This window comes from Triticum urartu, chromosome 1A (assembly GCF_056163025.1).
Source record: "Triticum urartu cultivar PI428250 chromosome 1A, HENAU_Tu73, whole genome shotgun sequence".
In the NCBI taxonomy this organism is placed as follows: domain Eukaryota; kingdom Viridiplantae; phylum Streptophyta; class Magnoliopsida; order Poales; family Poaceae; genus Triticum; species Triticum urartu.
The window spans coordinates 354,719,503-354,733,823 of record NC_141873.1 but is presented as its reverse complement, the minus strand read 5'-3'; the positions used below and the strand labels follow the sequence as shown (position 1 = coordinate 354,733,823).

General features: G+C 46.6%; 1 protein-coding gene across 1 annotated transcript; it reads right to left on the bottom strand.

Moving 5' to 3' along the window:
* Nucleotides 1-869: 869 nt before the first annotated feature.
* LOC147991203 (uncharacterized) lies at nucleotides 870-1,567 on the bottom strand (the record flags this gene model as incomplete). Its single annotated transcript, XM_087538571.1, has 2 exons — nucleotides 870-1,410; nucleotides 1,482-1,567. Coding segments are annotated over 2 exons (627 nt in total), but the record flags the coding sequence as incomplete, so codon positions are not given.
* Between the last annotated feature and the right edge of the window lie 12,754 nt (nucleotides 1,568-14,321).

The window sequence follows — 14,321 nt, the reverse complement described above, 5'->3', positions numbered from 1 at the left end:
TTGGCTGGGGAAATAATGGCAAGTGCCCGTTGAGCTCCAATGTACAGCTGCTCCACCAGGGTGTAAACCGCCTTGAGTTTGTTTAATTTGTTTTGGCTCATATTGTTGCTTCGCGGACCTATGAGTATTTTAAAAGGACAAGCAGGCGGCTTATTTTCTAGCAAAAATAGAGTTCAAGTAAATAATACAATGACTCACCAAAGATTGCAGAGACCATCTGAGACACACGGTTTTTTAAACCGATGAGCTCCGTGGTAACGTCCTTGAGAGCCGCCTCGGCTGTCTCAGCATGCTGTATCAGCAAGGTTTTTTTCATCGGCCCAGGATTTTTTTCTCCACATCAAAACTGGTCTTTAGTTTCTCTGCTTTAGATAGGCTCAACTGGAGTTTGGAGCCGGCATTCTTTATCTCGGTCTCTTGAGCCGCCAACCGGGTCTTTGCGTCAGTCAGTTGAGAACCCAATTCAGTGATGGCGGTCTACAGACATGCACAGGTGTGTCAAAAGTTTATTCCAATAAAGGTCAAATGATTAAAGTCCCAAGTGCTTTGCAATGCAACACCACTCGGCACTTGGGGGCTAATGTCTGCCAAAGCAATTTTTAAAGGCAAAAATGACTCTTCTATGATGAAAGTCCCAAGTGTTTTAAAAGTAACAACGCTTGGCACTTGGGGGCTAATGCATGATATTAAGAAAGTTTTTTCATCTTGAGCCGGATAACAACATTTGTTTGGACTAATTCAAAACAGTTATGAAGTCAAGTACCGGCTCATTCATGATTAATTAAGCCGGCCCTTGGGGACTACATGTGAAATTTATGCTAATCCACTGAGGGAAAATCTAAGACAGAGAATCAACCTATATCATAAGTCTACATATCATTCAGGTTCATCATAATCCGGAGACTTGGGGGCTGGCAGAGCATATGTAAACTAATGAAAGCCGGAGAGCATACCTCATATTTCAGTTGTAGCTGTTTGACCATCTCAATTTCAGAGTCACGGCTGGAATGCACATGACTGAGGTATCTAGATAGCACGTGACTAATACTCAGGTGAGCATAGTGAGAGACGTCAAACCGCACTTTCTGCCTTTCTAAAGCCTCTTGCTTGGCAGAGTGCTTGGCCAGTATAGTTGGATTGCCCGGTTCAACAAATCTACTACCAGTGATTAAAACGTCACTATCGTAAGTCGTCGGCGGGTTAGCTGAGCTTGACGGTTCAACAGTAGACGGGTTGAGAATAGTTTCATCAACAGATGGTTCAGGAGGATCTATTCGAACATTGACGGCAGGGTCTTCTGGTGCTTTCGATTGTTCAGGAGCAGGAGTTGGTATTGCTGATTCAGGAGCAGGGTCTTTCGGGTCTTCCGCCGGCTTAGCCACCCTGGCTTTCTTGGGCTTTGCTTGACCGCTAAGAAGAATTCCATGAGTCAGTATAATGATACAAACTTAAAGATGCAGAAGAAAGATAATTTTCTTTACCCAGGGGCAATCTTGAAAGCCAGAAATTGAGTTTGAGAGGAGTCACCAGAAGATCGAGAGACCTCCTGCAAAACTGAAATCACAGTTTAAAAGAGCAAGGAAGTAGATTCATTGACAAAAGCAAAAGTCAAAGGTGAAAGAAACCTCATTCTGGCGTTTCTGAGGAGTTTTTGGTAAGCCGGAAGGCAGTTCATTGTCGTCACTGGTCCGGGCTTGATGGTGACTCTCATGTTGCTATTTTTTCAAAAGAAAATGAGGATCCAACTAAGCCAAAGGGTGTGAAAACCTTACTTTCCGGGTTACTAGTCGAGGTTTCTGTCTTGGCAAAGGGGCTGAGTCGGAGGAAATAGTTACCTCTTCTTCTACTGCCTGGCTGGCCCTCGTGTCCTCCTGGCAATAGTCAGTGTCAATAAGGTTGTTAAAAAGCAGGCTAAGAGAGTCAAGGGCTACCTCCGACTCAGAAACACCATCCAGCTGGAACATATCAGAAGCAGTTCTTTTCTTCTTGGATTTTTGGGTTGTCTTCGTGGCGGCTATGGCGGCGGCTCTGACCTTCTTGGCAGCTTCATGATCATATTTGGCTTTCCAAAAGTCAGATTTGGCCTGTAGGCAGGTAACAGGTTAAAAGTCATGCAAGTACTTAACTACTGAAGAAAAAAGGGGGTCAAGGGGATTTACCTCTGGTGCCGGGTTAAGTTTGCAGAAAGGATTCAATCCAACTTTACTTCAGTCCTCGTATTTACTGTTTATGAGGGTGGTTGACATTTCAACAATGGCCTCTTCAGTTAGTTGTACAGAACTATGACACAGAGGGTCATCTGGTCCTCCGGCATAGTTATACATCAAGTCAGAGCGGCGGCTCAGATGGATGACCCACCATGCGATCCAACAACGGATCAAGTCTACTCCAGTTAAGACGTTTCCCAACAAGGCTTGAATCCTTTTGATGGTTGGGATGAGCTTCTTACGTTCAGCGGCAGTAAGCTTGTCAGGGAGTAAAAACTTAGAGTCAAGACGCTCCGTGCGATAACCCGGCATTGGTTTTTCATCAGCTGGCGACGTGTCTTTGCAATAAAACCAAGTTTGGTTCCAATCTTTGGGATGGCTTGGTAAGACTACTAAGGGAAAGACAGCACCCTGTCGGCGCTGAATTGAAATTCCACCAAGTTCCAAGCTGGGGCCGTTGGTGTATTCATTCTAGCGGTTCAAATAAAAATACTCTCTGAAGAGTTCAACAGTAGGTTCTTCTTGAAGGTAAACCTCGCAGAGAACCTAGAAGTTGCAGATATTTGATATGGAATTGGGTCCAAGATCTTGTGGATGAAGCTTGAAAAAGTGCAGAACATCTCTGAAGAATTTTGAGCCGGGCGGTGAAAACCCCCGGTTCATATGATCAGTAAAAACGATGACTTCGCCGTCCTTGGGCTGAGGTCTGTCTTCGTCCGTGTCAAGAGCACGGTAAGACATAATGTTCTTCTCAGGTAAATACCCAATGATAACGAAATCCTTCAAAGTGGCGTCAGTGACTGTGGAAGGGACCCAATTGCAAACTGTTGTCGTCTTTGGCGCCATGGTGAGAAGACAAGCTAAAAAGGAAGTAATTTGCTGGCTTAAATATAAATGGTGGAATCATAGGTTAATGTTTTCAGTACAGATGCATAATGGCGGCTTAAATAAGGGCTAATGATATATGAAGGAAAACGAGCCGGCATGATAAGCCGCCATGACTAAAGATATTCAAAGGAGGCCAACGACAAAAAATTGGCTAAGTACTAAGATAAACAGGTTTCACAGGCTGCTGCTACTATTTTGGATCAAGATTGTTCAAAAAAGGAAAATTAATCTAGACCTAAAAAACCAGTGCAGAGGAGTTCATCAGTTCTAAGGGAGGCCTTTGTGCAAGAAAAGGGAATCTACTAGCATCCGAAATGGATGCGAAACAACTACCGCAGGAGTTCCATGCTTCTTTTGGATCAAAAGAGGATGCGGTGGAGAAACTATGAAGAATCCATGTTGAATAGTGACGAACACCGACTAACTTGCAAAACCTAATGCAGATCTAAGGTGCGGAAAGGCAAAAACTTACGGACGCAAATCTGTTGCGGAGGGTCGCCGCTGTTCTCTGGACAAACTCAGGGTGATGCAGCGGCCAAGGTTGAGGATGATGGTGAGCGCTGCGGCGGCGGTGGAGCTCGAGCGACAGAGGGGTTGCGAGAGAAGGAAGACGAAGAATGAGGAAGACCAGTCGTGCCTATTTATAAGGAGATAGGTGAACAGGCAGGCGCGAAAAACGAGGAAGGCTAAAATAATGATTATCCAGCTAAATGGATGCCTCAATTTTTGGAAAGGCATTTAAGATAAGTATCCGTTAAACATGACGTCGTTGCGGGTTTCAAAATTTTCTGAAGATGACATCACGACAGGTTCCAGAGCTTTGACAAGCATTGGAAGATGGATTTCGTCTAATTGTTGAAGATTTACATGAACAGAGTTCAAATCAACCTGGGGCCTAATGTTGGGGATATGACTACCAGGTATGACCCGCCCAGGAGGGGCCGGGTCAATCACAATGACGGGTTACTTAAAAGGAAGCCCGAAGAGTATACAAGGTGATGGTTTATGATAAGGCTTGTAGTAGGCCCAAGCCCAGAGGCGGCTTAAGGCCCGTAAGTATAAACCACCATGTATGAAAAAGACTTGTAAAGTAAGGCATGTAAGAGTTGTCACCGAGCCGGACACGTTGTATGAACCGGCCGGGACTCAAGGCCGCAGGGCGTCAACCCGTGTATATAAGGGGACGACCGGGCGGCGGCTCAGGGCAAGAAACAACAGATCAAGAGCCAAGCTAGCGTATTTCGCTCTTTGGTCATTGAAACCTAGCAATACCACATCAACTGGACTAGGCTTTACCTTCACTACAAGGGGCCGAACCAGTATAAACCTCTCGTGTCCTTTGTCACGTTTAACCCCTTTAAGCTTCCTAGTTGCGATGGTTCCACGACTAAGTCCTTTCACTAGGACATCTGTCGTGACAATTCCACAACACATATGGACTTTTGATTTGCTATGTATATGTGTTGGATGATCATATACATATGGCATGGATATGATTTGGTATGTATATGTGTTGGTATGTCTATATGTGTTGGTATGCTTGTGAAATTGAAAGAATTTAAGAAAAATCAGAAAAAATAACAGGGGCTATATAGGATCTTTGTCGTCGGCTAGCAGATGGCAAATATGCCACATGTCAACTACCTGTGCAACCTAGGGCAATAGGCTGGCTATTTGGATGCTTTGTCATCCGCTGGCAGACGGCAAAGACCATTGCATCTTTGCCGTCAGCTACCAGACGAAAAAGAAATCAAGTAGGTGTAGCGACCAGTGTCATCCTTGGATCAGTAATGCTGACACGCAAAATACTTGAAGGATTTATAACAGAGTAGCAATCACACACTTATTACATCGAATGTCTCAGAAGAGAACTTATTACAATAAATATGGCTTAAGGCCATCTAATAACGATAACAGTGGAAGGCTTGGAAGATAAGTGAGTCCATCAACTCCAATGGCATCACTGAGTATAGAACCACGACCTAAAGGCACCTTACTCGTCGTCTGAAAAGTCTGCAACATGAACGTTGCAGCCCGAAAACAGGTCAGCACATGGAATATGCTGGCAATGTAACACATAGGGAATAATGAACAGAATAGGCTATACTATATGCATATATGGCTGGTGGAAAGCTCTATGGTTACAGTTTTGCGTAAAGCCAGTTTTTCCCTACTGCAAAGGAATAAATTTTTATTTAACTATCATGGTGGTTGTTAAACATTGAGAGTGTAGACACCCTCTCAATCCCAATTAAACATCATCCTTAAAACCCAACAAAATTAATTAAAGTCACAATGATGAGATTCACATGATAATCCAAGTACTAGATACTCAAGTTGTCCATAACCGGGGACACGGCTAACCATGACTAGTTTATACACTCTGTAGAGGTTTGCGCACTTTTCCCCACAAGACTCGATCTCCTCCATTGGGATTCTCGCACTACATGGTGTTTGAGAAACGGATGACCGAGACATAGTCTTTCAGAAGCGCTAGCACCTTACGATCGGGTAGACCGTTACACCTACTTTCCCCTACATCTGCTAGTCTACCACTGTAAGAGTTCGCACGACTTAATAAACTATGCTAGAGCCCATAGTAGCTTGTGGCTGCACACGGAAGTTTCTAGCATGAATAATCTCATGATCCCTTTGAGCCTGGGTGGCGGTCCATAAAGAAAAATAGGCAATCGCTGGAATACCCAGGTGCCTCAATCCACCCAGATGTGTATTAAAGTTGCCACCTTAAATAAACCATTAATTAACAATCTCACATCTGTCATGGATACACTCACCCAATCCACGTCTACTAGCATAGCATGGCAATAAGCAAACGTAGAAGTAACTCCCAAGGGTTTGATAATAAACAGGTAATAGGTACTACCTCATCTACTTCCCAACCGACAATTTAATTAGAGCCTAATCATGTCATGTTTTGAGGATTGATCTAATGCAATAAAACTGGGTAGTAAGAGGTATGATGAAAGTGTTACTTGCCTTGCTGATGATCCGCAAAACCTAGAGATTCAAAGTAGCAAGCGGCGCACTCCGGGTACTCTATCGCAAACAAACAAGCACACCGTAAGTACTCATCTAATGCATGGGTAAAACTCAAATAAGAGAACTAACCAGAAAGTTCAACTTAAGAACTCCGGTTTGCAAAAAGAATCAAATCGAACGAAGCAACGAAAGTCAAACGGCGAAAGAAACAAGCCTCGTTTACTAATCTGGATCTAAGTCAAATTTTATAGATGCAAAAACTTGTTTGAGTTGGTTAAACGGAAAGAGGGTTTCGAGACGAAACTACAGGCGCTTGAATCGCCTGATTCCGATAAACGAGTGAAAAATTAAACTAAAACGAAAAATGGATCAGAAATCGCGATCATAAATAATCGCGGAAAATCTGAGAAAAAGAAAAACTGACGAATAGATTAACGAACGAACGTTCGTTAACTGAAACTAAACGGCGAATTCGTCCGCTAAAACGAACGAACGGGCGAACGCTCGCTAGATAAATAAACCGGAAAAACCGATCTATTAAAAAAACGAAACTAGGGTTTTTCTAAAAAAACGGATCGATTTCTTTAGAAAAACCGGGGCGGCGGGCTGCTACCTCGGCTCGGGCTCAGGCGAGGTCCGGCGGGGTCCGGCGGGGCTCCGGGCGGCGTGGGGTGGCGGGCCGGCGGCTCCAGGCGGCGGCGGCGCAAGGCAGTGGGGCGGCGGCGGCTTGCGGCGGGCGGCGCAAGGCGGCGGGGGGCGGCTGCGGTGACTCGGGGCTCCAGGGGGCGGGGTGGTATTTAATGGAGGGGGGAGAGGCGGCGGCGGCTCCGACTTGGGGATGGGGTCGGGCAGCGGCGGCGGCTCCGGCTCGGACTCTCCCGAGTCCGGCGGCGGCAGGGGACAAGGAGGCGGTGGCGCCTGGCGGGCCGGCCTGGCTCAGCTGGGCTTCGTCCCAGTCGGGCGCGCGGGAGGTTTTTGTTTTTTTAAAACAAATAATTCCGCCGAACTATGAAAAATCCTAGAAAAAATCTAAAAATGCCAAAACAAATTTTTACTGTCTAAATAAAATATTTAGAACAGGATGAACATTTTCTTTGCCCTAAAATGCAGTTTTTTGAAAACGTGCAATTTTTCCTAAATTCAAATAAAACAACGAAAAACTCCAAAATAAAATCTTATTTTTTTTTTATTAAATCCTCAATATTTCCTTATTTTGGGAAAGTCATTTTATTCCCTCTCACTTATTTTTATAATTTGAAATAATTGAAGATAAAATAAATAAAATCAAATGATCCTATTTTCAAAATTTGAGAAAACTCAAATATGAAAATAACGAAATCCCCAACTCTCTCCGTGGGTCCTTGAGTTGCGTAGAATTTCTGGATCAGGCTCAAAAGCAATAAAATATGATATGCAATGATGATCTAACGTATAACATTCCAAATTGAAAATTTGGGATGTTACAAACCTACCCCCCTTAAGATGAATCTCGCCCTCGAGATTCGGGTTGGCTAGAAAATAGGTGAGGGTGGTCCTTCAACAAATCTTGCTCTCGCTCCCAGGTGGCTTCATCCTCGGTGTGGTGGCTCCACTGAACTTTGCAAAACTTGATAACCTTGCTTTGGGTGACTCGGCTGGCATACTCAAGAATCTTGACTGGTTTCGCCTCATAGGTCAAATCACTATCCAACTGAATGGCTTCCAGCGGCACTGTATCTCTCAGCGGTATATCAGCCATCTATGCGCGGCACTTCTTCAACTGGGAGACGTGGAACACATCGTGAACTCCCGACAATCCTTCGGCAACTCCAACTTGTAAGCAACTTCTCCCATACGTTCCAAAACTTTGTATGGTCCCACAAAATGTGGCGCTAACTTTCCTTTAAGTCCAAAGCGCTTAACTCCCCGAAGTGGAGATACTCGAAGATAAACTCGGTCTCTGACCTCGTAAACAGTCTCCATGCGTTTAGAATCTGCGTAACTCTTCTGCCTGGACTGGGCTACCTTGAGTCTATCGCGAATCAATTTCACCTTCTGTTCAGACTCCTTAATCAAGTCCGGTCCAAACAACTGGCGGTCTCCAACTTCATCCCATGACAATGGGGTCCTGCACCTCCTTCCGTACAAGGCTTCGAAGGGGCCATCTTCAAACTGGATTGATAACAGTTGTTTTAAAAGAACTCTGCATATGGCAAATTGTAGTCCCAACTAGATCCATAATCTAGCGCACAAGCTCTCAGAATATCCTCCAAAATCTGATTGACTCTTTCGGTCTGTAGATCTGTCTGCGGGTGAAAAGCTGTACTGAACTATAGCCTGGTACCCAAAGTTTCGTGCAATTGAGTCCAGAACTTTGAGGTAAACTGGGTTCCTCTATCTGATACAATGCTCCTTGGAACTCCATGCAAACATACGATTCTGGTCATGTATATTTTTGCCAACTTAGCACTGGTGTAGGTGGTCTTTACTGGGATAAAATGAGCTACCTTCATCAAGCGATCGACTACAACCCATATCGAGTCATAGCCTGAACGGGTCTTGGGTAATCCCGTGATGAAATCCATACCTAGCTTATCCCACTTCCATTCGGGTATCGGCAATGGTTGTAGTAATCCTGCTGGCTTCTGATGCTCTGCCTTTACTCTCTGACATACATCACAAACCGCTACATACTCTGCAATATCCTTCTTCATTCCTGTCCACCAGAAAGTATCCTTCAAATCCAAATACATCTTGGTATTTCCTGGGTGAATCAATTATGGTGAATCATGGGCCTCTTGTAGAATCAACTTTCTGATCTCCGGATCATTAGGCACATAAACGCGGTCCTCAAACCATAAGGTATCGTGCTCATCCTCATGAAATCCTTTAGCTGTTCCTTTGCTCAACTTCTCCTTTATAGAGGCAATCTCCTTGTCAGTCTTCTGAGCTTCTCTGATCTTATCCATCAAAGTAGACTGAATCTCCAATGCTGCTACATAGCCTCTCGGAACTATCTCCAAACATAGCTCACAAAGATTCTCGACTAACTCCTTCGGTAAATCTCCTGTCATTAGTGTGTTGACATGGCTCTTATGGCTCAACGCATCGGCTACTACATTAGCCTTTCCGGGGTGATAATGTAATCTCATATCATAATCCTTGATGAGCTCCAACCATCTCCTCTGCCTGAGATTCAGCTCCTTCTGCGTGAAAATGTACTTCAAACTCTTGTGATCCGTGTACACCTCACAATGGTTTCCAATGAGAAAGTGTCTCCAAGTCTTCAATGCATGCACTACTGCTGCTAACTCCAAATCATGTGTAGCATAATTCAACTCATGGGGCTTAAGCTGTCGTGAAGCATACGAAACAACTCTTCCCTCCTGCATAAGCACGGCTCCAAGTCCACCACGTGAAGCATCACAATACACCTCGTAATCCTTGTGCTGATCTGGCAGAATCAGCACTGGTGAGGTAACCAAACGTTTCTTCAACTCCTGGAAACTGGCCTCACATTCCTCAGTCCATATGAACTTGGTATCCTTCTTCAACAACTCCGTCATAGGTTTTGCAATTTTTGAGAAATTCTCTATGGATCTCCGGTAGTATCCTACAAGTCCAAGAAAACTCCGGATCTCTCCAACTGTTGTTGGTGCTTCCCAATTTATCACAGTGACAACCTTGGTGGGATCTACTCCTATTCCTTCTCCAGATATAACATGTCCGAGGAATCCAACTTCCTTCAACCAAAACTCACATTTTCTGAACTTGGCATATAACTGATGTTCTCTGAGCTTCTCAAGTACCAAACGCAAATGCTCCTTATGCTCCTCTTCATTCTTTGAGTAGACTAAAATATCATTGAGGGAGTCCTGGATTAGGGGGTGTTCGGATAGCCGGACTATACCTTCAGCCGGACTCCTGGACTATGAAGATATAAGATTGAAGACTTCGTCCCGTGTCCGGATGGGACTTTCCTTGGCGTGGAAGGCAAGCTTGGCGATGCGATATTCAAGATCTCCTACCATTGTAACCGACTCTGTGTAACCCTAACCCTATCCGGTGTCTATATAAACCGGAGGGTTGTAGTCCGTAGAGGATCAACTCCATACACAATCATACCATAGGCTAGCTTCTAGGGTTTAGCCTCCTTGATCTCATGGTAGATCTACTCTTGTACTACCCATATCTTCAATATTAATCAAGCAGGAGTAGGGTTTTACCTCCATCGAGAGGGCCCGAACCTGGGTAAAACAAAGTGTCCCCTGTCTCCTGTTACCATCCGACCTAGACGCACAGTTCGGGACCCCCTACCCGAGATCCGCCGATTTTGACACCGACATTGGTGCTTTCATTGAGAGTTCCTCTGTGTCGTCACCTTTAGGCCCGATGGTTCCTTCGATCATCCACAACGATGCGGTCCAGGGTGAGACTTTCCCCCCCGGACAGATCTTCGTCTTCGGCGGCTTCGCACTGCGGGCCAATTCGCTTGGCCACCTTGAGCAGATCAGAGGCTACGCCCCTGGCCATCAGGTCAGGTTTGGAAGCCTAAACTACACGGCTGACATCCGCGGAGACTTGATCTTCGACGGATTCGAGCCACAGCCTAGCGTGCCGCACTGTCTCGATGGGCATGATATAGCTCTGCCGCCGAACAGCGCCTTGGTGGCCGCACACGCATCGGTTTCGACCATTGATTCGGAACCTACTGCACCGATCGAGGATCAGCGGTTGGACGCTGCCTCACGGGCTGCGATCTCAGAGGCGATCGAGCTGAACTCCAGCCCCGCACTCCGCATGGCCCGTGACTCTGAGGAGCCGGATTCCTCTCCGAACTCCGAGCCCCCCGCGCCCCTGCCAATCGAATCCGAGTGGGCGCCGGTAATGGAGTTCACTGCAGCGGACATCTTTCAGCATTCGCCTTTCGGCGACATCCTGAATTCTCTTCAGTCTCTCTCTTTATTAGGAGAGCCCTGGCCGGACTACGTTCAGCAAGGGTGGGATACGGACGGTGAGGAAATTCAAAACCCACCCACCACCCACTTCGTAGCCACTGTCGACGATCTAACCGACATGCCTGACTTCGGCTCCGAGAACATCGACAGCATGGATGACGATGGAGGAGATATCGACGAACCAATGCCCATAGGGCATTGGACAGCCACCCGATCTCACGATGTGTACATGGTGGACACCCCTAAGGGAAACGACAATGAGGGAAAAGGGGATAGGACGAGTGATCGACCCCCCAAAACGCAATCAAGGCATCGGCGCAAACGCCGGCCCAAGCCCCCCCTCGACAATAACCCAGCCATAGAGCAGGACGAGCCGGTCGACGACGAACAAGCCATAGAGCAACCGTCCGAACAGGGCAACACGGATAGAAAAACCAAACATCCCTCCCCCGGCGAAAATGGCATTCCGAACGACCGCACGCCAAATAAACCTATGAAGCAGAAGCATCTCCATGAGAGGCTCGTTGCAACTGCACGCAGCCTAAAAAAGCAGAAGCGGAAGCTAAAAACAGCGGAAGATGCACTCCGGATCAGATGGAGCAAGGTAATCAATGCCACAGATAAGTACGGCGACAGTCGCCGCACTAAAAGCTATCCGAAAAGAAAGCTACTGCCTAAATTCGACAAAGAGGCCTCAGAGCCCTCGTATTCAAAAAATGAAAAAGCCACACGGTCGGATAGACGACCCCATAAGGCAACAAGCGGCGCCGCACCTAAATCGGCATGCGACCCTCCTAAGGATTCGCATCATGGCCCAGTCAGGTCCATTTATGGGCCAAGAAAGCAAGCTCTCGTAAGCAACGCTACGAAGCCATCATCAGAATCCGGCATACCCAAATACAGGGGTGCCGCACACCCCCTATGTTTTACCAATGAGGTCCTAGACTATGAATTCCCAGAGGGATTCAAACCCGTAAACATGGAGGCATACGATGGAACAACAGACCCTGGAGTCTGGATCGAGGATTATATCCTCCACATTCACATGGCTAGAGGAGATGATCTCCACGCCATAAAATATCTACCCCTTAAGCTTAAAGGGCCAGCCCGACATTGGCTTAAAAGCCTTCCCGAAAACTCAATTGGAAGCTGGGAAGAGCTCGAGGATGCTTTCCGAGCAAACTTTCAAGGGACCTATGTCCGCCCCCCGGATGCAGACGACCTTAGTCACATAACTCAACAACCCGGAGAATCAGCTCGGCAATTCTGGAATAGATTCCTCACTAAGAATCAGATAGTCGACTATCCGAACGCTGAAGCCTTAGCAGCTTTTAGACATGACGTCCGAGACGAATGGCTCGCCAGACACCTCGGCCAAGAAAAGCCAAGAACAATGGCCGCACTAACAAGCCTCATGACCCGCTTTTGTGCAGGGGAGGACAGCTGGTTGGCAAGATGCAGCCCCAGCGACCCAAGTACATCCGAAACCAGGGATGAAAATGGAAGACCGCGACGCAACAAAGACCGTCGCCGGACTAAGGACAAAAGTCCGAAGAGCACGGCAGTCAACGCCGGATTCAAAGGCTCACGACAAAATTAGGAAAAATCGCCCCCCCAGAATAACAGGGACGATCCATCCAACTTAAATGAAATCCTGGACAGGATATGTCAGATACACGGTACTCCTGGGAAGCCTGCTAACCATACCCACAGAGACTGTTGGGTCTTCAAACAATTCGGCAGACTCAATGCCGAACACAAGGGGCTCGACACACCAAGCGAAGGCGAGGACGAACCCCAACAGCAGAGCACCAGGAAACAAAAGAACTTCCCACAAGAAGTAAAAAGAGTGAACTCACTTCACATAAGAAAACGTGCGGTGCCCGTAAAGGTACGCACCACACGGCCCATCCCCAAAGGATCCTGCCACTGGTTGTCAAAATCGATCACCTTCGATCAGATAGATTATTCTAGGAATACCTGGAATGTAGGATGGACTGCCTTGATCCTTGATCCAATAATTGGCGGACTTAAGTTTTCAAATGTCCTTATGGACGGCGGCAGCGGACTAAACCTGATATATCAGGATACAATACATCACATGGGGATAAACCCAGCAAGAATCCGCCGCAGCAAAACCTCCTTTCAAGGGGTAATACCTGGCCCGGACACCCATTGCACGGGTTTTCTTCGGCTCACAGTCACATTCGGCTCTGCCGATAACCTCCGCTGCGAAAAGCTGACCTTCCACGTCGTCCCGTTCTCAAGTCGCTATCAAGCACTACTGGGACGTGAAGCTTTCGCTGGATTTAACGCAATACCACATTATGCATCTCTTACGCTTAAGATGCCCGGTCCATGAGGCATCATTTCTTTGATGGGGAAGCACTAAAGTGCGCCTCCCCAAGCGGAGGATAGTGTGGCCGCTTTAACAGCCCCACAGCAAAATGGCCTCACCGGCCAAAAAACTTCAAAATAGGTCATTTAAAGACCATGAACGCGGATAGACGAGTTTGGTGCAAAATCATCATTGATGCAGGCCTAGAAGCCATATACCCCCGCACAAGGGGCTCCACGCATACACAAATAAGAGACAATAAAGCTCAAACTTACATATCTTACCTTATACTTTGCTTATTTTAAAAAAATAATTTCGGCATGACCTGTTTTTCAACTCAGTTCCTCTCTTTTACAGATGAACGTCGTGCGACGCCCGTCCAGGATACGGCACAACGGAGACACAGGCGCAGACGTGCAGTAGGGACCCGTCCTAAAGGATTCTTTTTAGATTAAGACCCTGCGTAAACCTTTTTTACTGTCTCTTGTTGCTATACATCCCCTGGTTTTTCTTCCTAATATAACCAAGGAAGAGGCTAGCGTCTTGGCATGTGGCCACATCAGAATTTTTGCACGTACCTGGACACTAGGGGCTTTTTCAATAAAGAGTGCTGTTTGGCCCGCACTCATAAAGACCGAACACCTTAGGGAATGTTCGGCGTCGCGAGTTTTGGCATTATATGCATCAGCTCTGAATCATGTCTTTGGTCAAATGTTGGGTTGCCCGGCTCCTGAGTTCAGCTACCTTAAGTTCCGCTCTATCGGCTAAGGTAGCACCAGGAGAACTACTGCAATTGTGCCCCCGGTTCGGCCAGGGCGAGCACCTTAGTAGAGAAAGCCGAAAACTGACTGTCATGATGTAGCGTGAGACTGGTCAGCCACTCGATGACCGATCGGAATCTTTCGGATTCCTCCGCCTTGACGAAGGACCGCTTCCCGGTCAGGCACATAC